Consider the following 26,111-nt stretch of genomic DNA (forward strand, 5'->3'; position numbering starts at 1 on the left):
GAGATCTTTCTTTCAGAATGTGAGTGGATCGCTCTTCTGTGCAAGAAAAGATAACTGCTGGACCATGGGGGTTTTCTGGCGGACTGAAGCCTGTAACCCTTGATTATTGTACGAATCATCCAATTCTTAAATGCCCCATCTTCCTTTTTATCATCACACCGTTGCATGACAGCAACAGCAGGGCCAAAAAGAACCTGGCCAGGTTCCACCGGAGCACCTGCTATGCGTCTTTTCTCGGTGTCGGGCAGACCAGAGAGATTTAGCCAGAGGCCTCGTTCCCCTGCAACAGATACAGGTACATTCGCAGGACCAGATCATTCACCATCACAATCTCCTGCCACAGCGTAGGCGATGGTGAGCCTTTCTCCAAATGTTTGCTCATATCCTCCAAGAGCTCAGCCTTGTAGGAGGAGAGGGAAACATTAAGTGCTTGTACAGAGAGAGCAGACACCTTATACAAGGCCTGGAAGACAGAAGCTGGAAAAGGTGCATCTTTTTAGGGAGGACTGGCTTGGGGGGTGCCATTAGACCTCCCTGAAAGGGGTTAGGATGTCTTGCAATCAATGGTGGGAGGGTCTCCCATACCACACGCTGCCATATCCTTAACTTCAAGACCCGCCAAGCCATGCTTAACATCATGTGGGTCTCTCCAATAGTGATGCATGAGCTTTGCGCACGCATGGATGATGGGCAGGAGCTGTTTTCTAGGACCGGGTGGTGGACCTAGAAGATTGCCATCGTACACATACCTCTCCTGAACGACCGCATTCAGGAGTGCTGGCCATTCGATGCAGAGACGAGCAGCTGCTCGCTCACACACCTCAGACTCATCAGACTGGTCAGGCAAACTGAGAGCAGGTATGCTCTGGGAGGCTGCCAGAGCTGTCATGCTTTCAGCCACTCCAACATCTGAGCACTGTTCGTCAGTGCTTAAGGAAGAAGTCTCCTTGGTGGAGCAAGGCAATGGCTGCAGTTTTCCAGTAGTGGAAGCGCTTCTTCTGCGTGCTTTAACCCCGTGCACACAGTTCAGAAAGGATGGGTATACTTCCGGTGATGAAGAAACTGCAGACGGCAGGGCATGCATGCGACTGCAAGCTCGAAGGGGTAACCAGGAGTGGATAGTTTCGTATTTTCCACTGGAGATGTGAAAGCGCAAACACAGGTGGGCAGCCTGCGGAAAATCTAGGTAGCGAGCATGAGTGGCTTGCAACCAAGAAAAAGAAATCACAACGAAACTAACGTTCTATCACGCCTGACGAAGCTGATCAGGAATAGATATTCCTCCTGTTGACTGTAGTGAAGTCAGTGAAACTGCCCAGCAGTGAGGCCGCAGGAAGCTAATAATAACTGGAGATTAGTGCTGCGTGCAGCCCATATGCTCTCAGGAGTGGGGCCTTACCTGGCATTGGCTGCGCGCTTCTGTCTGTCTTGCCAGACTTGGCGCAATTGGATGCTTCTGCAGAGTTCAGGGGCGGATGCCCTTACCATAGTTGGATCTCGAACACAAGATGATGAAAGAGAATTCTTAATGCCACTTGTAAACTGGACATTTTCTGAGAGCTCTGTTCTGTACCACCTGACCGCTGCAGATTCACGTAACGTTAGACAAAAAAAACAAAAATCAATGAAAATTACACACATTCTAGAACCTTTGTATAATGCGTGCAATTGTAAAATAACTTAAGCCTATCACTCAAAGCCTGATTTTCATCCGTGTTAAATTAAATTCAATCTGTCTATAGTCCAGTGGTTCCCAATCCTGGTCCTGGAGAACCCCCAACACTGCACATTGTAGATGTCTTCCTATTCAAACACACCTGTTCAACTTATCAGCTCATAACAGTGAAGAATCCAAGACAGGGGTGTTGAACTCAATTCCTGGAGGGCCGGAGCCCTGCAGAGTTTTGTTCCAACCCTGCTCCAACACACAAAACTACATACAATGTAGTTTTAAAAATTGCCTGAAGGACTTGATTAATTGGATCAGGGGTGGTTAATTAGGATTGAATCTAAACTCTGCAGGGCCCCATTCCTCCAGGAGTTGAGTTTGACACCCCTGCTCCAAGACCTCAAAATGTGTGCGTCAGATAAGAGAGACACCAAAAACGTGCAGTGTTGGGGGTTCTCCATGGACCAGGATTGGGAACAACTGGTCCACACCAACGGATTAAAACCATGCGCTGCATTTCTGTCATGTGCTGCTTTAAACGCTCAAGCTTTTACAAGTTTTCATTGTTTATCAAGTTTTCATTGAAAAAAAAAACATCTGTCTGAAAGTATTCCAATGATATCTTTCCTTTGTGAAATACCCTATATAATTAAGAACGCTTAAAAAAACTTTATATAGTTATCGTCCTTTATATGAACAGCCCTTTAAACTTTATAGTTCTAACTACCATTTCAACCCCAATTGGGCTTTTAAGAGAAATGGTATATATTTTAAGTTGTTGTTACCCGAGATTAATTAGTTGTCATCTTAATAGCATTAAACCAGAAAGAACGGTACGTTTTAGTCTGTATTCGTCATGTTCTTATCATTCCTGAAGGTACACTATAATGTTATGGTTTCACACTACAAAAAACTAGGTATAAATTCACTTTCATAAATATCAGTAATCTTCTTTCACCTCTGCAACTGGTGTTAAACTGTAGGAAGCACAAGCTAGTCAGTATAGAGGTGTATAGAGTATAGAGGTATAGAGTTGGGAGAGAAATGCTTTGAAGGGTTTCTACTGGGATTGGTGGGGTGAAATTGGATATTAGATAAAATCATCCATCTTCATCAAACTTGGGAAAACAGAATTTTCATTCAGTAAACAAGATAACACTTATGTTCTGATTCAAACACTTCCTCAACTGATACACTTGCAGGTAAGGTTAAATATGGACATTCCAAGGTGTTTTTGATCAGTGTCATGTCTGATAAAGGAGTGATTAAGGACAATGTGCAACAGACTTCTCCAGCACACGCAGTATGTACCCGCTGTGCATTAGCTTGTCATTTGTATTGATTGCCAATAACTTTGTTCTTCTGTAATGTGCTTCAGCTTTAACCATTTGCTTCTAAAGTGATCTTAACTACTGATATGTAAATTGTCACAAGAATGTGTTACTGGGATACATACTTAAATGTCATATTTATAGAAAGGATTTGTGGGTTCAATCTCCATGAAGAAAATAGTAAGTCCATTTCAAAGAGTAAATAGATGGGAAATGGCTTGAAACTGTTTAATATATTTAACTAATGCTATTTTTAACCTTAAAAGTAATATCACTAAATGTTCGAAGGCCTTGTCTGCTTAGTTGGCCATTGGTGTGCAGCAACCACTGAAGCTCCATTGTAGGTCCTAGACCATTTTAGTTCTTTATGCACTGTTACATGGAATGCACTAGATGAGAAATATACCTCTTTTTATACAAAATTACAGCTGAACCTGATTCATAAAATCATTTTTGCAATAAGGCTTGTACTTTTGGAACTTAAAGAATTGAATATAAATAACTTTCTAATGGTTGAGTTTCACCCTAAATGCTGCCATTTAGATGTGTTCCTTGCCCTTCCAGATGTACATGAAATGTTTGCAAGACTTCTCATGCATATAATTTGATGTTTTCATATCTTAGTGCCATCAAGCGATATGGGATTGAAAGCAAAGAATTATGAGAAAGCTTTTGGATGAGTTGATCCATGATGACAGGGCATTACAGAGGGTGATTCAAACTAATGACCAGGGAGGGTAATTATCTTCTTAATTTCAACTGATATTGAAATGCCACACATGCTTTCTGTCAATGATGGGAAATGGAAAGTTTTCTCCTGGTGCGTTTGTCTTGTCAATTTTACTGGGTCAGTTCATAATGGAATTGCGTTGTGATGCATGTTTAACAGCTGAATACAACATGTACTTCTAAATCATTTTAAGAAACAGTCCCATTACAATTTCTATTTTATATCCTTTATATGTGTACATTTACACAAAACATTTTAACTTATCAAACAGGAAGAAAAAAAAAGAAATCTGGATACTTCTAAGGGTCAACCTTTTGTTGTGTGTAAGGTTCATTAATGACCAAAAACATTTATGTAGCCCAATAGTGTCAAAAAGTAGATGGACAACTTTTCTGTAATAAATGCCTTAGACGAGGGACAATACGTCTGAATAAAGGAAATCTTGTTCGTGAGTCTGTGTGATTCTTCTGATTGTCATTCACAGTCTTCAACTTCAGATTTGCTGACGTTTTTCTTCCACAGACTGTGGGCAGACATGGCTACAGATACAGAAGCAAACTATACAGATATGGTCATAATCCACATAATTTAATAACTTGTAAAATCATCAAAAAAAAAAAGTCACATGTTGAAATGTTAAAGGAATTACAGGTGTGTCTAGTGCTACATGCAGTAGTCTGCCCAAAGGGTATGAGAGTATCTGAAACAAAGCTATCTAAACAAACACTGGTTAAGAAATAAGCTGTACAGTTGCACCTATAGAATGTATGTGCACAATTGTTGTTTACAGGTCACGGGAGAACATTTCAGGAAACAAATAAACCTACATCTAAAGCATTTTAAAGTCAACAAAATCAACCAAACTGGATCTTTACAATAATCTAATTGCTATAAGGTTCAGCCAATTAAAAGCATCAGAAGTTCAAAAAAAAAAAAAAAGTATTTATATTTTTCACTGCGGAGAGTCCGATACTAGAACCTTCCTTTGAAGGGCTTGAATCCTCCGCTGCCACCGGCCATGGGAACATTAGTGATCTGCACAATTCTGTTCATACCAGAGGAGGAATGACTGCAGAAAGAAACAATCAGGCAAAAGTCAACATGTTAAGGAGTAAGATTAAATGTTAATTAATAAATATTCCAGTAAATGTGCGAGACTCATGATTCATTAACCACCATGAGTAAATAACTAGCAAACTAACAAGGTGCGGTAAATGATAAAACTATTTGGGCCACAAAGCAGTGTCTACAATTGGAGGCGGCTGACACCACAAACCTTGCACAGTCAAAAATGTGCTCCTTTAGATTCATATATGCATGCTAGAACTGAAAGATCATGATTCAGACAGGAAAAAAATAAAGATAACTAAAAACATTCCATTTAGTAGAGGGACTAACAAAATGTTCATTGCTTCTGTCCATTTAAAACAATTATTAATTTGAACAAAAGAATTAAGAAAAATAACTTGAACGAAGGAGTCAATGTTTTATTCATGAAGAGTTGTTTTACTATTGGATGAGCATTTGTGAACAAATCTCTTGAACTAATGATCAGTTTTTTTAAACGTAACGGTCACCACCTCCTGGTAGGGCTGGGCGATATATCGAATATTAGCGATAATATCGGAATAATTTTGACGACGATGTACAATTTGAATATATCATATAATAATATATAAGAAGGTTTTTAGTGTCAGTAGGAACATAGTTTCATGCCACAGAGCTTCTCTTAAAACCACAGACAGTTGACAGACTTGTGTTCTTAGCTTAAAAACTTGTTAAAAAATTAAAATAAAATACTTATCCCAGTTGCATAGTTTAAATTGTGAATTGCATGCACTAAAAAGTTGACAGAATGCACTTTCTGTAACTGTTACTTAATTTGCACTGCTTCAGTTACATATAGGCCTACATGTATTCATTTAATAAAAAGCAGTAAGTGATCTCTTGGTCTAGATTTTTTAACTGCTTAAATTAGCTGTTTAATCTAAATGTTTTTTTTTGTTTTTTTTTAATGGGCAAAAGAAAATCATGTTTTATTTTTTATTATTTAAATGCAAATGCAAACATATCGAGATATATATCGAATATCGTAAAAAATTTGACAATATCGAGATATCTTTTTTTTGTATATCGCCCAGCCCTACCTCCTGGCATAACAAAATTGATAAAATACATGTCAATTTCAAAAGGTGATTTACTCTATTTTGAATGCTACGACTTCTTATCCCACTACTTCTGTTATTCAAATGTTTGTACACCGAAATAAGAGGGCTCCAGACTGCGACCAAATAGTCGCCTTTTTTTTTTTTTTTTTAAGAGGTCGCACTGGTGCAAAACCTTAATATAATTATACTTATAATGAATGCACCGGCAATATTGTTTACGGTGCATCCAGTCAGTCTCTTTTTATGAGAAACATCAAACGGCAAACGAAACTAAGCATAACAAAACTGAGCTACTCGTTTGAACTGTGCAGTGCTTCGAGTTATACTTACGGAGTCAGAACTTGTGCGAAGGTGCATGCAGCAAAATGATGGAATACTGAAGAAACAATGGATGGTTTTCAAGCTAAAGTATATGACTACTACTTAAACCAGAGAAGGTGAACATGTTGGTATTCTTGTGGGAAAAAAACATGCAAGCACCGTCACCAACACCAAGTTTAGTTTTACTTTTCATTTAATCTTGAAAAGCTGATCTTTTCAGCTCAACTCGTTATGCTATGGATGCTCCCTTTTTTTATTTGATTCCTTGTGTTTGCTAAACGTTCTGTAATTTATTAGTCTGTATATAATACAGAACGTGCTTTGTCATGCCTCATCTTATTAGTTTTTGTTAATAAACGTTTTGTAAGCTAGTCATTGTATCTTACCGTTCTGTTGTAATAAATTTTTTAAACTATATATATTGAGACCAAATCATAAGCTCTTGTGACCAACAGAGAAAGTTAGTCACAAAAAAAGCGACCAGTGGGAAGAATGGGTCTGAAGCCCTTGAATGCATGATGATCATACCATCAAAGGTTTTACCAAAGTCCCTACTCTTTGGTTTAGTGCATGTTTCACATCGCAATTGTCAGCAGATCATGAGCAGTCACTGCCCATGTTAATGAATGCAAGTTCACATCGTAAGCCTGACAGCCGACCCACTCATTCATTAACCTGGGCAGTGAACTGCACTGCAGACTGATACTGGTAAAAATAACCTTAGCTGAATCATAAGATTGATTAGCCTGGAAGTTTGAATCAGGATTGTAATCTTAATTAATAGTGCAGCTCAAATGCATTCTGTATATGCCTGATCAAAACAAACCTGGAGTGTGGTGCCATCATGCCGGGTCGACTGTCCCCCATTCGGTGGCTATCTGTGAATCCTCCGCTTTGTGAGCCTGCTGCCCCGTGCCATTCTTTCCTGGGGCCCTGATCACGTCCATGCCGCTCCACCACTACCTGTCTGCCACTGCCAAAGTGCTGCTAAAAGGAAGGATATATGGGGTTAAAATGTTATATCTTGGAACATAAAGAACGTGTCAGAGGCATGTTATGTACTTCACCTGCTCCCCAATGACCACAGGTCTGCCACTGTCTCGGCTGTTGAAGCTGGTTCTGCCACGGCTAGCTGTGGGCACCCCTCTCAAGACAGGTCCGGGACCCTCTCTGCCTGGACGTTCTGTACGCATCCGTGCTGCTCTGTAATACAGTCATCAGAAATCACTGATTACCAGCTGCGAGAGGAGAGCCAGGCCTGAAGCATTAGTCTTTTATAGCGTTCTAGACCAGGGCTATTCAATTGGTGGCCAATCATCTTCATCAGGCCCGAGGGAAGAGTACATGCAGATCGCACATACGTCTTGAATTGTTTTTGCACTAATTCGTTTGTCCACAAGGTGGCATCACTGGCCCGGAATGTTGATTTACAGCCAAAAATCAATAGGCTGACTGATTAAACCATTTTTAGATAAGGTTTGCATATGGTGGCGTGTTCTTAATGACAGCTTTCCTAAAATAAGAAATATCCCAATATATCACCTTGCTTGCAGGATCGGAGTGTATCACACACATTGTATTGCAACCCCTGTTTCGTGATACGCATCATAAGATTCTTGCAATACATAGCCCTAATTTATACTAAATGTTTTTAGACTACTGTTTTTCATACAAACAGACTACCTAAAAACCATAGAGTTTTATTTTCCTCATGGTATTTTGAGGTGGAATATGTATGGTTTTAACTGTGTTGAACATGATTTAAATGTATGTTACTGTGGGAGATAGGGCTGTGCGATTAACCGAAATCGAATTGAAATCGCGATTTGAAACATTGCGACTTGCTAAAGCCTGCGATGTGGACGCGATATTACTCTGTTCCAGCATATGCATGACTGTCAGCCCTTCAGTGACAGTCTTACTAACCAATAGAGTGAGGGCACCTCCGTTCTCCCCAATCAGCTCTGCTCTAGGCAGCTGTGTAAACGCCCATCATAAAAAAAAAAAAAAAAAAAAAAACAGAAAGCAGGAGAGAGACGAAGTGGGATTATGGCGTGCGTCTACAGGGTCAGGTCAATCGTTAGGCAAATTAAAACTAAAGAAAAACGTTTGTTAACTTACGCTTTGAAAAGACAGACAACGAACAAAAAAGATTATTTACAAGAGCTGCGTCACAATGCATATTAAGAGCATCCCTTATTGCATGTTCGCTATTCCCAATTCAGAAGACCGCACAAACAGCCTGTGTCTCTGAATGATTCTCATACTCGCTCCTCTCTTCCCCACGCGGCGCGAATCCCGCGTCACGGATGAGCCGTTCACACTCGCCGCACTCACGCAGCCAGTCTCGTAATGCTCGGTTATATTCTCGCGTGGCCCTGTACCGCAAATCTCCACGAGCGCATCTGGCAGTATGGATGAGGCTCAACGCAGGTTCACGCCTGGCTCTCGTTTAAAACGAATGTAAATTCAGTATAACTGCTTGCTAATTTCACTTGAATGTAATGAAACATTCAGCACGTTTTCCACTTGTTCTTAAAATCCCAAATAGAGTGTAACATGTAATACTTGATTGACTAAAGAAATACCGTTCTTTATTTATATAAAAAAATATCTCCAGTGAAATTCAGTAACTAAGTTAATTCTATAAAATTTGTTATACCATATAATCTTGTCTGCTGAAAAAAAAAAAAAAATTATATATATATACACACACACACACACACATATTATATATAACGCAGACAGAGTACGTGTGAACCTTGGGCAATAAATATACTGGGCAAAAAATATAACACCTGAGGCACTGCTACAGTGAGCTCTATGACCAATGCATGGCAAAAAAAAAAAAATCCCTGGACACAGGGTTTTTTTTTTTATACATATATTTTTTTTCCATGTCTAGACATTTTGTTTGACATCTTTACTTGGTGATTATTTTGACTTATGTCTGTTCTAGAGACGTTACAACATTTTTGATAAAGCTCTAATTGGTTCTCTTTTGGAAATATGTTTAATTTATACTGAATGCATTTATGACTGTAAAGCATGTCTGTGTGTGTCAAAATCGAAATCACAAAATTGATCAAAATATGGTGATAGGTTTTTTTTTGTCCATATCGCACAGCCCTAGACAGAAAGCTCTCGGACTAAATTAAAATATCTTAAACCGTTCCGAAGATGAACGGAGGTCTTACGGGTTTGGAACGACATCAGGGTGAGTCATTAATGACAATTTTCATTTTTGGCTGAACTAACCCTTTAAAGTTTTCAACAGGTAATAAATAACCAAACCTCGATTCCCCACCCTAGAGGAGAGGAAGCACATACAGAAATTTATTCATACCTGACATCTCCTTGTTTTGAATTCATTCCCCCATCAGTCTTCCAGCCAGTGTGGCTGCCGTCTCTGGGGGTACGAGAGTGGGCAATGGCGGGAGGTTGCACTCTGCCACCAGCTGGACGATCAGGCATAGACACCGGTCTGCGCTCATCACGGTCGCGGATCTCTCTGCGATCACTGTCTCGCAGCTCTGTACGAGGTGGAGGTGGTGCTCTCCGCACAGTTTCAAAGCTTTTAGGAAAGCGTTCAAACCCAGAACCTTCACGCCGAGGAGCAGGTCGACTCTTCTTTGATTCAGGTTCACCATCAAACCGGTTGCGTCTGCAAAAAACAAGAAAAACATTCATTGGCTGCAGAATCACACATTTGAACGTGTGCTAATTTGGTAGGTCAGCACTCCCTGTATTATGTTCTCCCATATTCTTGTTTGACTAAAAGTGTCTGCGAAAAAGATTAAACAGAAGCAAAAATCTTTCGGCTGTGGATTGGTCTCTTCTCCTGTCTTTTCTATTGTGTTTGGGTATTGCATTTTTATTCATGAATGCCTACCTATCAAAGTTGTTAGACTGCACCGCTGAGGTCTGTTGGTATCTGTTCCGGTCTCTAGAGTTGAAATTATTAAAGCGGTTCTGTTGTCGATTGTTGTAATCTCCGCCTTGACTGATCCGCCCCTCTGGCCCAGTCTGCATTTTTTTACCACTTTTCCAGTACGGGTCTTCCCTCCTGCACAGACAGAGAAGAAAAAAAACAACTACATTGACCATTTTGAACCTTAGAGACCACTAGACCCTAAAAATAAATATCTAACAGTATTGTTCACACACCTTTGGTCAACATCATGTCCCCTCTTTAAGTTGTTTCGTTTCTCCTGCTCGTAACGCAACTGCTCCTGCTGCCGTCTCAGCTCCTCACGTTCACGAGCCAAACGCTCCGCTTCCTTGCGTCGCTCCTGCACACACAAATTTTCAGCACGTCAATGTAAAAACAAAATCCCAGCTTCAAGTTCCTCCAAGCAGGTGTATCATGTCTGTACCTGCTCTATACGGATCCGCTCCCGTTCCAGTCGCTCTCTCTCCATGCGCTCACGTTCAAGTTTTTGCCTTTCCATCTCCAGCCTTTGCCGTTCTCTTATCAGGTTCTCCCGTTCCTCACGCTCACGCATAATACGGATGCGTTCCCTCTCCCGGCGCTCTCGTTCTGCTACCTCACGCCGTCTGGACATCAAAACAGCACAGCATTACAAAATGCAGTGTAAGCACTTCGCCGATTTATTTGCAAATAAAAAGGAATGTATGTCTACCTGCGCAGTTCCATAGCTCTGCGAACGTGTTCCATCCGGACCATGCGCTCACGCATCCTCTGTTCCTTCAACTTCTCAAACGGAAGGATATCTTTGTTGCCACCTTTGTTAAGCATGGGACGGCCTTTGACCATCTGCAAGTATGTTAAAGTACAAGTCAAACAAAATACTAAAGAGATTTTATAGTTTATAGTCTTCATGTTTTCAAAGTTAACGTTTTAGGTCTTCTCAGAAAATAGTTAACCAACCTCCTGAGGTGGTATGAACCCTCTGGGGCGTCTGTTCATCATGATGGGTGGACCAGGCTGTAAAGAAAGAGACAATCAGACAACTTGGCCTTCATAAAAACTTCTTTACAGGAAAATACAGTGCATACTGAGGATGTCTGTAGTACCTTCTCAAACCTCCCGCCCCTTCTGAAAGGGGGACGAGATTTATTGAAGTTTTGCCCTCCCTGAGCTTTGTTGATCACCATCATATTGCCTGGACTCTTTCCTGTGGATTGGAAGATATTAAAAGCATAACTATAAAGTTGAATTTTTTTTAAACTTCCTCAGTTGGTGAATACAATCAAACTGTAACATACGTCCATGTTTCTTCTCATCTTTCTTTGCTGCATCGGCTCCTAAACTGGAAGATGGTACATCAGATTTGTTGGTTTTGGAGTCCTGTTTTTTTATGTCTTTGCTGTCCTTCTCAGATGTTTTTTCTGATTTCTTCTCCTCCTTCTTGGATGAAACAGGTGTTCTACTGAACATAAAGGAAGGAATAACCAATGCAACTGACACTCCACTACTTTAAAATAATGGAAAGAGACTAAAACTGGATGAACTCTTACTTGCTAGAAGTTTTTGCTCCAGTTGGAGTACGCTTTTCTCCAGAAATTTTACTGGAACTTGTCTTCTCTTCTCCCTCTTTCTTGAAGTCCTTTTTGAATGGGTCAGTTTTCACCTATGAAGATGTTACCACGAGACCAGAGTTCAAGTTTCAAATACTTTTACCCCCCACAAAAGCACACAGTGTTGATTCTGTAGCATATAAGTTCTTACCCGGTCCACAGATATCTGTTGTCCATGGAGTTCTGTGCGGTCCAAATTAGAGATGCACCTGGTCACTTCTGCGCTGGATGACATGGTAACTAATCCATAACACTTGGCTCCTGGGCTACGAGCATTGGTGACCACTTTGGCACTAAAAACCTATATTGAATCAATATTTATTACAAAAATAAATAAATAAAACACATTTTGAAAAAGCATGCGACCTCACAATCCCTAATCAAAAACATGTTAATTTGTTGCATACAAAGAGACTTCACCTTTCCATATTTGCCAAACAGGTTCTTGAGATCAGCTGCTTTGGTGTTGGACGACAGGCCACTCACCCACAGATTGCGGGAAGAGCTGGTATTGCTGCTGTCACTTCCTGAAGTCAGATAAAAGGCTTTAGAAGACACTCTACTTTAACGACAACTTGTGGATCAGAGTAAAATAAGATTTCAAATAATTATGCTTATAGTTGTCTTTAATTTCAGATTTAAAAAATTGATAATACTGGTGTTTTATCACTTAGACCGGCTGCAGTGTATAAACTTATTGGATAAACTGTAAGTCTAATATTCCAAAATGTAAACCCATTAAGGAAAGTCATACCTTTTTCATCTTTCGTAGTCTTTGAATCTCTGTCTTTTGAAGAGCTAAAATGTAAATATTACGAGAGTGACAAAAAGAGAGAAATACTATAAGTATCAGAGTATGAGAGAAGACTGTGGGCATCGAGGTACATCTCCAAACAACAAAAGGTTATACAAATGTTTGGTGCATTACAGAAAAAAAACAAAACAACAAAAATCCCCATAGGCAAGGCTTGCACTCGGACAAACTCCAATAAGGCTTCTTTTTCTTGCTTTTCCACAGGGACAAGGTGGGTCAGGTTTTCTGCCAATTTTTCCCTTTGACCAATGACATCCTCAGGAGGGTGTTCAACTTCAGAGAGAATCACTTCACTGGACTGACAAACCCCTCTGACATCACTGGAACTATTGCTCTTTTTTTTAACCCATTAGTAGTGACTGGAAAAGCAAGTGCTGGAAATGTGTGCGTAACAGGTGTTTTTTTCAGCTCCTTGTTTAACTCCACCAATTACCAAACTCGAAAAAAAATGGCAAACCAAACCAAAAGAGCAAAACCAAAGGCAGGGATTAGGTACAATGAACAACTTGTTATGAAAAAATTCTTGCCGCTACCCACAATGATGAGTTCTTAGCGAGCTGGAACTTTGCAGTAGTATCTTAAAGAACTGACATAGAAAGACAAACCTCTTTGCTTGACCTGTCGCCCCAGTTGAAGAGGGGCCTTTCTTCCCAGAATCCTTTTCCTTGTCTCCCATTTCCCCTTTCTTCGAGGTTTCTGTGCTGTCCTTCTTGGCGGCGTCAGACATCAGCCCATCATCTCTCTTACCATCCTTGTGGCCTTCTTTTGCTTCAGTCAGCGAGTCTGTCTCCTGCCCCATCTCAGCAGTGGCCTCAAGCTCTTCGCAGCTCTTGTCTGGCTCAGAATCTGGAAGTTTCACATGTTTACCTGTTTCCAGGAGATCATCGGCATCTACATCCAGCGTGATGGCATCTTCTGCTTGGATGGTGACGGATATATTGTCATCCTCAACTTCTTTTATGGGCTCAGGAGGAGGTTCGCTCTCCAAGGCCTCCATTTCTGGGATTTCAGGCTCGGCTTCTCTCTCAGCTTCTATCTCCGCATCAGGTTCGGACTCGGGCGCTGGTTCCACCTCTGCCTCAGGCTCAAGATCAGGCTCGACTCCTGCCTCAGCCTCAGGCTCTGCAAGGCCATCTTCACAGGAGGTGGTTTTAGAATTGTCACGAGTAGCATCATCAGTATCGGTTACATCTGAGGGATTTAACAAGCATAAAACATGGCAAAAAAAAAAAACACATTGTTTAACATTCAAATCTCTGTCCTACGTGACCTAAAAAGTACAACAAAGAGCAAGTTTAATGTTAGTGGTCATCGTGGGTGAGGAAACCACAGGTAAACATAAAAACACATTCCTTAGAGTACAATGAAGAGGTTGAACAATCTTCTCATTACGATGAACATCACTATCTTGGTCCACATTTTGAAGGTTCCACAACTGGGTGACATCGACACACTTCTCTGCTCTACAGACATGCATTCAGTCTGAGTGAAGCCTCAAATCTATTCCATAATGCGATTCCTCCTGCCAGATGTCAGGTTCTTGTGGTCACATCGAGAGTCTTATTGCAAACACTTCTGCTGACCATCCATTTTGTTTTACAGCTGATGGAGGCAAATCAAAAACAGGGTGCCAAATCTTCTCTGATACATTGGAGGAAATCTAGCCTTGTTCACAGTACTCTGTCCATTAACACGGGTAAAAATGGATGTCCACACTGTATTCAAAGCACAAGCAGTGACGTTGATGTCCACTTAAGCCATGTCGACCTTAATGCAGTCAGAAAGAAGTGTCAAGACTTTGGAGAACGAGGTTCATATGTCATATTCTGAGCAGTCAACAAAGGCATGCAGCCTGTCGCAGTCTCCATTTCAGGAGGTAGTCCAGTCTCAACAGAAAGAAAAAGGCAGCCTGTTGAAGCTTGGATGGTGTTCTGAACAGAGGAAATGCTCTGAAGAGATCTCCTCTTGCTGATGAAATGTGGTGGCAGGGTAATGTGCTTAGACGAATTAGATGATGGAGATTAGGAGGATCACTGATGTTAACACAAATGGTGAAGTGTTATCTGTCCTTTGATGCAGAAACATATTCCGGATGGGACGTTTTAATGTCCGTGATTTGTTGCAAGACCTGCTTTTAACGTGCCTGACTAGAATGTTGCGATTGAAAAACAGCAACAACAAAAAAAGGAAGCAAGAGACGTCCAACCGTCTGAAGTCTAAAAAAACTAATATTACATCTCCACCCCAATAAGTGACCAGACATACCTTTTTCAGATTCCTCTTCCTCAGTTTCCTGAAAATAAAAACAAAAATTATATAAGAATTTTATAAGTTCTAAAGAATGGGGAGGGGTCATTACTGATACTTAGAAATCACACATTCAGTGGCAATAAATCAAACGGCAGTCAATATTCTGACATTTTTATATTCTCCTTTTGAAATTTTGGGTAGGTCACACATGGTATTATTCCAGTAATATGCACTTAAAAACTTAAAAAGATGATTTTGCCAGAAGCTTGAAAACAATTTAAATACATTTTCAAAGAAATTATTAAACCATAAATATATACTACCATTCAAAAGTTTGGTTTCACTTACTTTCACCAAGGCTACATTTACTTGATCAATTCAGAAGAAACAGTAATAATGTGAAATATTACAATTTAAGATATGTTGATTCTGTGGTTTGGGAAACATTTATTATTACCACAGTTGAAAACAGTTATGCTACATAATACTTTTGTGGAAACTGATTCAATTGCTTTCAGGATTCTTTGGTGAATATAAAGTTCAAAAGAACAGTGTTTATTCGAAACATAAAAAAAATACTATAAAGACAAATGTATTGGGGCATTTGACCATTACACCAACAGGGACTTAAATGTGATTACACTCTAAATACATAGACATCAATATGGAGCTGAGGACCGGGCTCTGTGTGGCTCATTTGAGTTTTTCCAGACCAAACTTATGTCTTTATGGACCTTGCTTTGTGCACTGTGGCACAGTCATGCTGGGAAATAGAAAAGGGCCTTCCCCAAACTGTTGCCACAAAATTGGATACATGGCGTTGTCCAAAGCATCCTGGTATGCTGATGCAGAAAGATTTCCCTTCACTGGAAATAAGGAGCTTATCCCAACCTCTGAAAAATGGCCCCATATCATTATCATTCTTCCACCAAACGTTACATTTGACACAATGCAGTCAGGCAGGTAACATTCTCCCAGTATCCGTCAAACCCAGACTGACAAACAGAACTCGTTTTCACTGCTCCAGACTCACGCCTGGTTCACACCGGACGCCGACGCGACGCGGAAGCGGCGCGGAACGGAAAATCACGCGCGGTCCGGCACCTGCCTGTTCACACCAGACTCGTATTCTCCGCAGCGCACATCATGGGTAAGTAAATAACCCCCACCCCTCCCACCCGCCCTATAGTCCGCCCACTCCCGTTGCTCTGTATGTGCATGTGCGTGCCTGTGTGTGGTTTTTTTTTTCATTTTTCTAGTCTGTTTAGATACACAAATATGATCGCATTTGTCACTCGCTTTATTTTAATTTGAAAATTGCTTATATTTTGACAATTGACCGGATTGTCTCGTGTTTCTTGGTGTGACTTCCTGTCGGAATTGACGCGGATCGCGCAAAAAATAGACCAGACGCCGAAACTGGCGCTTCACGGCGCGGGCCTGCCGCGACCCGTTCCGTCGCGGAACGGAGGCCGCTTCCTTTCGGCGCCCATGTTAACCTATGATGTCGTTCACACCAGACGCGGAGCGCCAGTTTCGGCGTCTGGTCTATTTTTTGCGCGAGCCGCGAGCGATCCGCGTCAATTCCGACAGGAAGTCACACCAAGAAACACGAGAAAATCTGGTCAATTGTCAAAATATAAGCAATTTTCAAATTAAAATACCGCGAGTGACAAATGCGATCATATTTGTGTATCTAAACAGACTAGAAAAATAATAAAATAAAAAACACACGCACGCACATGCACACACAGAGCAACGGGAGTGGGCGGACTACAGGGCGGGTGGAAGGGGGTGGGGGTTATTTACTTACCCATGATGTGCTCTGAATAAACAACAACTGAGCAGAAGCGCTTCTCGACCGCTGCGGAGAATACACGTCTGGTGTGAACAGGCGTCAGAGTCCAGTGGCAGTGTGCTTCACACCACTCCATCTGATACTTGCCATTGTAATTGGCAATGTACACCGTTTTTGTGATGATATTAATGCTGGTGGGATGTTTGGAGCTCTTCAGCCATGGAATTAGATGAGTTTTGGAAACTTTTATTCATCATGCACTCAGTATCACATGGTTTTCCACTTTTTGCAAAAAATACCACATAGTTCACTGTGAAATATCTAGAAATTTCACGAACTGCTCACAGTACCACACTTGAATTAAAAAAAAAAAACAGTTCAGATATGAGTGCATGTTATATTTGTGACCTCTCATTACAGTACATAATTGCTTCAATTAATGTTACATCTTTTTAAATCTAGTTGATTTTATATTCATTGCCAATGTACTAACATCTCAACTTAGGATGAAATGGCTCGTTTAAGAAGATAATTAGGCAACCTTCTACGGACACCTTGGCAATAGAATCGCCATTAGCTAATAAATGTTTTAGTTTACTCGCCAGACCATTATTTTGTGTATTTGGTTTAACAGAATGTTGAAAAGTTTTAATGTTCAAAAAACATTTTTCAAATACTGTACATTATTATAGGTCCTCTATGCCCTGCCTCTTTAATGTGTCGCTTTCTACGTCCCTCCTTCTGACAAGAGCAGTCTGCTCTGATTGGCCAGCTGACCCAGTGCATTGTGATTGGCCAAACACCACAAGCACTCGTCACAGATGTAACACCCTTTCCATAATTGCGAGCTTCATCTTTCAAAAAAAATGTAATTACAGTTCATGTTCTTAGTTTTACCATCAGTTCAAGCACGAAGGGGGAACAGAGTGGTGAAGCTTGTATGTGTTTGCAGTACACAAACCACAGATGGTTAAGATAGCTGACTCCACTGTGTGACCCTGACAGTATATTACAGTTTACAGTATGTCAAATACAGGTGCGCTGCACATCCATTCAGATAAATTAAAAAATAGCACAGATGGAGAGTGAAACTCTAAAGCACTCAGTCAGAGATCAGCGAGTGTAAATCTATGTGCTAAACTTATACTTAGCCACTAACTCACACACTGGCAAGTAAAATCTAAGGATTTATTAGCCAGTGGCTAATAGACATCATTTAATCGCCCAGAGTGATGATTTAGTTGCATATGTGAGTGATTTACTCTCAATGTAGCGGGTTATTAGGCAATGTACCACTACATCTTCAAAGAAATATACTGTTCATAAAAATTCAAATATGGAGACTTAATTTATCAAATGATATAAGTCTTAATTATATTGGCCTACTACAGTATTTTTTTGCAGATTTTCATTTGTTTTTATAAAATGGTACGTAACATGCATTCTAACTTTTTGATCTTTCATTAGTCCAGTTTCAATGAAACCAACACATTGCAATAATTCCTCTCCATACCTTAGAGAAGGATTCCTCCTCCATGATGGTGTCAGCTTCCAGGTCAGTCTTCTTTCCTGAGGATGTGCAATAAAGCAATTTGGTCAACTTTAAAAGGGGAAGAAAAAAAAGACATGGGAGAGTAAGAGTTCTGAGAGTGAGGGTTTACCTTTAGATTTGCTGTGTTTTCTCGTGGGTGTGTCAGCTGATGCGGTGATCTCAATGTTGTCTGGATCTCCTCCTTCATCTTCTATTGCCTTCACAAAAGAACACGCGACCATTCAGATGATTGCATGAATTTCTGGTCAATGATTCAGATCATACTGTGCTTTGCATAAATGATGTCTGATAGTGCAGCTGGTAAACACATGGCACGCAGAGGATTTTAACAAAGCAAAAAAATAGTTTAAACAAATTTGTGCTAACCATATTTGAGCTAGTTCTGCACAATGGGCATTAATAAAACTCGACCACTGATATGCATCCAAGTGTTTTCTATATAGTAACATTTATTTATATTAATAAACGCACCATTATTATATTTGATCAATCAACTGTTAAAGACTACACATAAATATTGTAAATTAAGAGGGGGAGTTGGTTTAAAGCTGCAGCAAAAGATCATAGCGCGTTGTCGCGGCATTCGCTTGCTAACGTAATTTAGCCTGCTTCACAAATGCTCAAGGATTAGTTTCTGTAAATGTTTCACGTAAATTATATCACGCTTGGTGTCCACCTGCGGGCATTACAATTGTGTTGTTACTGAAAGCATTAAATCAGTCAGGAATGCAAACATGTTTTATGATACAAACGGCTATGCTAACCCTGTAGCCATCAAGCTAGCTCGCGAGCATTTGTCCACACGCCACCGCGATTTGCTGTTTTAAATTAAATTTACCTGCTTCAGTCTTGCAATGAGTGTATTTTTTACCCCAGCAACATCCAAATTCCTACGCTTGAGTTCGGATTTGAGGTCTACCACACGTAAATCTGTAATCTTCTTAGACTCCACTGAAATGGCCCCCGACGCCATTTTACCTGCGTAACTGACTGAGGCTGTTGCTACTAGTGACGATGATGTTCGGCTTTTGAACCGGTTCTTTTTAGTGAACCGGTTCACCAAATGGACTGAATGGTTCGAAACCGTTCGAGTCTTCGAGTCAGCACTGCTCCTAAAATTTGTCTCTCGGACAATCCCTACCACTCGAAATAAACCAATATCCCGGAGTATGTTAATCCTGTAACTCCGACAGCACTAAACCATACTGTGCAGACCGAGAGAAGCGCTGAGCACGAGTATGCTTATAATATGACAAAACTTATTGAATTTGTATTGTGTAAATTTGAATTATTAACAAGTGTCGCAAAACTGAATATTATGTGGCATTTAAAAATTTTTTTTACTTGAATATTAAACATTTTAAATTTGACACAACTGTAAATTTTAATGGAAGTTATATATACATGTATTTTTAAACAGCATTTTCTTGTTGTGAAATCTTAGACCTGAAATATATATATATATATATATATATTTTTTTTTTTTTTTTAAATACAGTTTCATGTTTTCAACATCAAATTCAATATTCTAAAATTCAATATGCAGAAAATCAGATCTTAGAGAAAGTAGGTCAAAGGTAATCAACAGTGAAGAGTAGATGATCTCAAGTCAAGCAAAGCATTTTGGCCAATTAGTAGTTTTCTGGCGTGAGCAGTTTAAGACCTAGCCGATCATGAATCGCCCAGAGGTAGCCGAAAGTGATTCTTAAACATTTATGGTTCATATAGGCTACCTATTAGCTAGGTTAGCATTCTCAGCATGTGAAACATTGGTCTAAGCCAGTGGTTCTGAACCTTTATATAGATTTTCTTGTTTGTACACTTAAATGTAGATACATTTACTTTAGAAGTTATGTGACATGAGATATTAAGGAATATGATTCAAGACACTTGTTTTCTGGGAGGAAAAATGAGTCAAGAAAAATCTCAATGGGATAAGAAAAAAAAAAAATTCATTTTACTTGGCAATGTTTTTTTAAAAAAAACTTTATTTTTGGTGTTTCACATGGCCTTTTGGTTCAGCAGCATGGCCTGGGGGAAGATACTTGTTTTCAGGAGAAAAAAGTCAAGAACAACTTCAGATAAAACGGGATAAGAAATATAATCTTGTTTTCTTTTTGAATTATTTTCTAAGCTGTGAAAATAGTTTGAATTGTTTGTGAGCCTAACATATCTAAGCAGGTTTATCAGATAAAACATGAATATAATTAGTCCTTTTTAAAAAATTAGTCTTAATCCATCAATATATTCTGAGCTGTGTAGTTCATAAATGCTGTAAATAAGAGAATGACAAATCTGTATACAAGATATTTGGAAGGAGGTTATGACAGTACTGTCTCAAACCAATTATACAGCTACCACAGCAATTTGATGGAAAACTCTTCTGAAGGGTTTCAGGTTAAAGGAGGCACAAGAACAGACACATAAAAGAGTTGCCTAACTTTATTAATTTCATTATTTTAAAACTAATATAAATCCCATGGAATATCACCCTGGGGCCATTAAGTCTATGAATGCATGGACGCCTGCCATTAAGTACTGCATTCCAACACTCCATTCAAAAGTATTACAGTTTTTCCTCAGAAGTCAACAATCAAGAGTGGAAACACACAGCTCAGCACACTCTCATTCTCACAGCACTCCTGTCTTTCGTCTCTCATGTGCAAGTATATGCAAGTTTGCTAGTTGAGATTAATATTAGTGTTAGGATTTCACAGCAGCAAAAGAAAAAGAGAGAGAGAGAGGGGAAAAAAGGGGGGAAACAGTTTGCTGCAGAGTTTCAGAACAAATGTGTTAATGACAATATCTATGAAGGAGTAAGCAGCTAACAAGAGTCACTTTCTAGGTTATTGAGAGAGCTAAATAAAGGCTAGGAGACCCTGATGAAACAGTAAATATCAGTTTCCCAGCCGTTTCTTCAGCCCCGTCATCTTCACAGAAACAAGTCGACATATGGATCTTGTCTGAGGAATTACACTCTCAATTGCTCAATCAAAAAATCCAACTTCATTATATTATAAAAACAACAATCAGAATACAGAGAGGTGACATTCGTCTTTTTTTTCCTTTCTTTCTCTTCGAATATACATTAGGTGTTACATGTGACGTCAGATTGAGGTGCTGAGAGGGGTCCGATGGAATACAAACATGTGAACGTTCAAAAAGGTGAAGGGTGCAGTAGGTTCTCATCAGGCCCGGAGCTGAATTCATTTAATTTCCATCAGTCCAGGACCTAATGCATATAAATGTAAAATTAAATGTACAAGAAGCATTTCTATATGCTTTTTAAATGAACTTCCCGAGTTGAGTTAGACCTGGTACTGAGCCGAAATGAAACCGAATGGACTCCAGCTCAGGTTCCCTTGTTGAGAGTGAATTGGAGTGAGGGTGAACACTGTTACAGCAGCTGATCTCTTAACCATGATCTTGTTTCCTAATTAAGGAATGTCTTGATTGATGAATGTCTTGACACTTGAAATCTATTTCGGATCACACGGTCTAAAACATAAAACTAATCAATATACTGATCAATAAACGGAGTCCTGCAATGTTTTGAATTGGAGGTTGACATTCTAGTCTAGTAAAGCAAGGCATCAGGTATGTAAAAATGCTTCTTTACTAGAGCAGCAATCCTTGCCTGCAAGTTCTCAGGCCTTATGAGGCCTATTTCATTATATGTGCAAAGAAATGCATTGCAAGGAACCATGCAAAAATAAAATACAATGACACTTATTAAACAAAAGCTACATAAACACTTTATAAATACAATTCAAAACCCTTAATGATGTTATTTCTAGCTGTACTGTTACTACATGATAGCTGGCACGCTAGGTTTGATGCTTTTTTTGTGGATTGTTGTTTTTTTTTTTCATAGTTGCGTAGGTATTTCATGCCATCTTTGGTTGAATGCGTTACTGAGAAAACATAAAAAAAAAAAAAGTTCAACAAAAGGGTTGCAAGAAAAATAGCATCAACTCTCTGAAGATAACTGAGCCTCGATGTCAACTCTGCAGATGGGGCATTTCTTGTTAGTGAGGAGCCATTGGTCCACACACAGTTGATGGAAGAGGTGCATACATGGAAGGCGCCTGCAAAAAAACAAACAAACAAATAAATAACAGTGGCAATTAATCAATTAATATTCTACACAATGCTATCAGACTTGTGATATAAGCTGAACAGTTAAAAACCAGATCAAACAATATATAGTAATCCACATGTTCCAGCACAAGAGGGCAGCATAGAACAAAAAAAGTATTCATGACTAATCAAATTATAAAATCTAAACTGATCCCTGGAGAGTACATTTTATTATATATATATATATATATATATATATAATTCAGTTTCAGTTCAGTTTAACTTTACTGTAAGACTCTAGATTCACTATCAGACATGCAACACACAAACTAGATACAATATACATAGAATAAATACAATAAATACTCTAGAAAATAAAAAGTGCTCTTTGTAAGGAACATCATTATTTAATACTGATTCGGAAAAATCTAAAATCATCACTACAATCTTAAATCCCTAGTGTTGTATGCATTTACCTGACATCCTCCCCTTCCTCCAGTATAGACAGACAAATGGTGCATTTCTCCTCTGTGTCTTCCTCCGCACACTCCTCTTCCTCTTGCTTACCATGCAGCTTTCTCTGTGCACGAGAAAGAAGTGTAACAGCCATTATGAATAGAATCACTGCACCTAAATTCTCATAACCTGGTGAGCAACACTAGAACAGACAATAGCTTTGCGTCTTCTTTCCCCCAGATATATAGTTTATATGAATGTTTTTAATTTGGTATATTTTAATAAGCGATGTGGTTGATGCTGCCGATACAAAAATAACCACACGAGAGCAGCATAGCATGTTACATAAACATACAGCAGCAGTCTATTTTTGGGATAAACAGCATGCTGATCATTTAAACAAAATGCCAAGCAGCAGCAATATACATTGCACATTGTATATTTTTAATAATAAAATAAAAAACATACACACAAAAAGAAACAGACACACACGTTGTCAGTGTGCTCCTCAACTAGATTGACTAGGCCATTGTTGACTATTCCTGCCCCTGTTAACATCTACACAATATAGGAGCTAAAACATGTTTTCTCAAACTAGTTGTTCACATTTTTTCTCACCGAGTTTGAGGTTGAGTGCATATTTTTCCCAACAGATGCCCATGCTTCAGGTGCTAACTGTTCCTCAGTGTCTCTCTCCTCCACCTTCTGTATTAGGGGGGGCAGGGTTTTAGATTACTGTTATTCAGAAATGTAATGCATTCTGTCATCGGCATGGATCCTTTTGCTACATAACAGTGACATTTCAAATGTCTACTCTATGCAGCTTTTTGGCAATAAAAAGACTGGGTAAGGATTTCTGATGTATCTTATGACACAAAAGAGCTGATTATTATGGCTCCTGGTTACGTTTTTGTGTGTGTGTGTCTAACAGGAAGCCTTGTTGTAGACTGCCTCTTGAATATCACCAAACTGGACTTTATTTTGAGCACCTCACGTAAAACACTGATGTTTGGAAGTGAATGTGTTCTCACCTTTTTGTATTTGTGTGGATAGGTGCACCTCTCTATGGTTCCCTGAGAGGCCCCTCGGTTCACAGTCCCCAGTCGCTCTTCTAAATGCAGCAGATCCTGTTAAAACACACTACTGGTTAAAAGTGCTTATAAACAGGTCATGTCATGAGAAATTCTTGGTAAAAATAACACAAGACCAGAAGGACTAACAATAACTAATCCTCATTAATAGAAGAGTCTGAGCAGCTGATGGTCTGTGTATCTACCGTATTTTTCGGACTATAAGTCGCACCTGAGTATAAGTCGCATCAGTCCAAAAATACTTCATGATGAGGAAAAAAACATATATAAGTCGCACTGGACTATAAGTCGCATTTATTTAGAATCAAGAGAAAACATTACCGTCACCAGCCGCGAGAGGGCGCTCTATGTTTTCAGTGTAGACCGAGCGCCAACCTCCCGCTCTCTCTTGTGAGGCCAATAAGGAAGTGACTAAAACTGCAATTCATCGACTGGCCGCTTGAGGCTGGCTGCAAAAGGGAGTCAGTCCCATAGACTCCCTATGATAAAATGCCCAACTTTACAGCAGGAAAAAACATGTTTACAGCCTGGTTCAAAAAATTATTTTGGTCTAAATAGCTAATTTCGCCCTTTATGACAACTGTGAGGGGGGTGAATTTTTTTATAACTCATCCATTTAAATTATATTAAGATTTAAAGTTCTGCATAATTAAGGGCGTAGCCACTTGAGTGACAGGTGGATTGCCGCTGCTGACACTGCCGTCGTGCTAGGTGGGTGTGGCTACAGCAACTAGCTCCCGCCTTTTTGCCCATTTTTGATTGTCCGGGAGAGTCGCACGCTGACGCGCTGCCAAGATGGCGACGGCCCGCTCTACACACTTTAGGCTTCAAAAACACACTTCAGGAGTCTACGGGTGACGTCACGGACACTACCTCCATGTTTTTATACAGTCTATGGTGTAGACTACAGGAGCACGGAGCAGCATAGAGCGCCCTCTCGCAGCTGTAGATGGTAATAAGTCTATAAGTCGCAGGACCAGCCAAACAATGAAAAAAAGTGCGATTTATAGTCCGGAAAATACGGTATCTGAAGAATCCCACAGTTAGAAGCTTGTTTTCTTTTGAACCGTATGTGTAGTGTATTGTTTTATGAATCCATCACAATGCAATGCAGGCTTTACAAAGAGGTTGTTATTGAAGGATGGGGGGAGTTTAAAATGAAACTGGAGACAATAAACTCAGCTTGTTAGTGAGCAGATCTGAGCTTTTCACATGCAAAGGGGGGATTTCTGAAAGTTACAACACACACATGCACTCAAAAACGTGTATTATTAATACCCTTTTAACAGCATCTAGTAATATTAAAATAGTTAATCTATTCCAAATAAATATTGCATACTTTATATTTTTCATGCATTCTTCAGGAAATCAACTTTAGATCACTAATGATTTTGGTCCACATTCCAGTTCTTACCTCATATGTGCGGCCAAAGGTCATTCTGGAGGAGATGTAGCGAATATGTGGATATGTCACCTCAGGCATTGAGCCAGTGTGCTGAAGAAAACAGAGACATAAAATTAGTGACAGCACCACTCAGGAGAGAAATGGAAAGAAATGAGAGTGCATCTGTTTTAGTCAAAGAACTCCCATAATTTGGGACCAATGTTTATGAGGGGCATTTAGAAATTATTCACACGTATGTGCACGCATGTCACTCCATATGATTTTAGACTTTCAAATATATCAAATTCAAATTTCACACTTCAAATGTCTAATGAGCTTCCATTACAACTTGCAATGCCTTATTCATGCACCCAATACAAATCACCCTGAAATAACAGATGCTATGGATACAAGCCACCATTAATCTGTGCCATACCTGAGAGCAAATCAGCTTTTTGATTCATGCTAATGTATGCATATATTTCAGTTGATGAAGGGTAGGGACTCACCATCAGCTGGAAGGGGAAATGGTGCAGTCTGGGTGGAGGGTGATAGTGTGGCAGATGCGGGGACAGGTGTCCTGAAGGGTAGGGAGCTACAGTAACACCAGCCTCGATGCCCAGCTCCCTAAAACAGCAACCAGCATGTTAAACAACAGCTTACAATATAATGTTGCTTGAAACACCAACATCATGACTAACAGATCCTGATATAATATAGATGATCAGTCATAATGTCAGTTTGGGACACCATACCTGGCCACACATCATCACATCAAGTCACTTTCATTTAAAACATAAGTTGCTGATAAAGTACTAACATTTAACATGTAACATCCTTGGTTAGCAACATATGAGCAACTTACATTTTTAAAAGAACATCTGAAGTACGACTGTGTGTACAGTCGTGGCCAAAAGTTTTGAGAA

The 26,111-nt window shown here is 39.7% G+C and overlaps 2 protein-coding genes across 7 annotated transcripts in view; both read right to left on the reverse strand.

Annotated features, from left to right (window-relative positions):
- Nucleotides 1-4,297: 4,297 nt before the first annotated feature.
- On the reverse strand, nt 4,298-19,189 carry LOC132105320 (SAFB-like transcription modulator). 2 transcript variants are annotated; one of them, XM_059510440.1, is made up of 20 exons: nt 19,013-19,189; nt 18,284-18,371; nt 18,136-18,191; nt 14,840-14,867; nt 13,180-13,765; nt 12,515-12,558; nt 12,181-12,287; nt 11,912-12,061; nt 11,701-11,813; nt 11,449-11,609; nt 11,257-11,357; nt 11,111-11,167; nt 10,863-10,996; nt 10,596-10,776; nt 10,387-10,511; nt 10,112-10,285; nt 9,566-9,883; nt 7,287-7,422; nt 7,046-7,206; nt 4,298-4,799 (listed from the first exon to the last, which is right to left on the reverse strand). In XM_059510440.1, the coding sequence occupies exons 1-20, from the start codon at nt 19,145-19,147 to the stop codon at nt 4,703-4,705; spliced, it is 2,952 nt and encodes a 983-aa protein (XP_059366423.1). In that variant the 5' UTR covers nt 19,148-19,189; the 3' UTR covers nt 4,298-4,702. The 2 variants fall into 2 exon arrangements, with proteins under 2 accessions (XP_059366423.1, XP_059366422.1); XM_059510439.1 differs by having other exon boundaries at nt 11,449-11,612.
- A 1,411-nt stretch (nt 19,190-20,600) lies between these two features.
- Nucleotides 20,601-26,111, reverse strand: part of LOC132105346 (E3 ubiquitin-protein ligase Arkadia-like) — a 54,408-nt gene continuing 48,897 nt past the window's right edge. For 3 of the 5 annotated variants that reach the window (XM_059510460.1, XM_059510450.1, XM_059510441.1), the window contains exons 10-15: nt 25,695-25,812; nt 25,216-25,296; nt 23,742-23,837; nt 23,329-23,415; nt 22,731-22,834; nt 20,601-22,262 (exon numbers count right to left, since the gene is read on the reverse strand). In XM_059510460.1, coding sequence (XP_059366443.1) covers nt 22,145-22,262; nt 22,731-22,834; nt 23,329-23,415; nt 23,742-23,837; nt 25,216-25,296; nt 25,695-25,812 — 604 coding nt within the window. In that variant the 3' untranslated portion in view covers nt 20,601-22,144. The remainder of the gene's footprint in view (nt 22,263-22,730; nt 22,835-23,328; nt 23,416-23,741; nt 23,838-25,215; nt 25,297-25,694; nt 25,813-26,111) is intronic. The other 2 variants (XM_059510457.1, XM_059510455.1) reach the window with 1 other exon arrangement.

Source organism: Carassius carassius, chromosome 2 (genome assembly GCF_963082965.1).
Source record: "Carassius carassius chromosome 2, fCarCar2.1, whole genome shotgun sequence".
NCBI classification, from domain to species: Eukaryota; Metazoa; Chordata; class Actinopteri; order Cypriniformes; family Cyprinidae; genus Carassius; species Carassius carassius.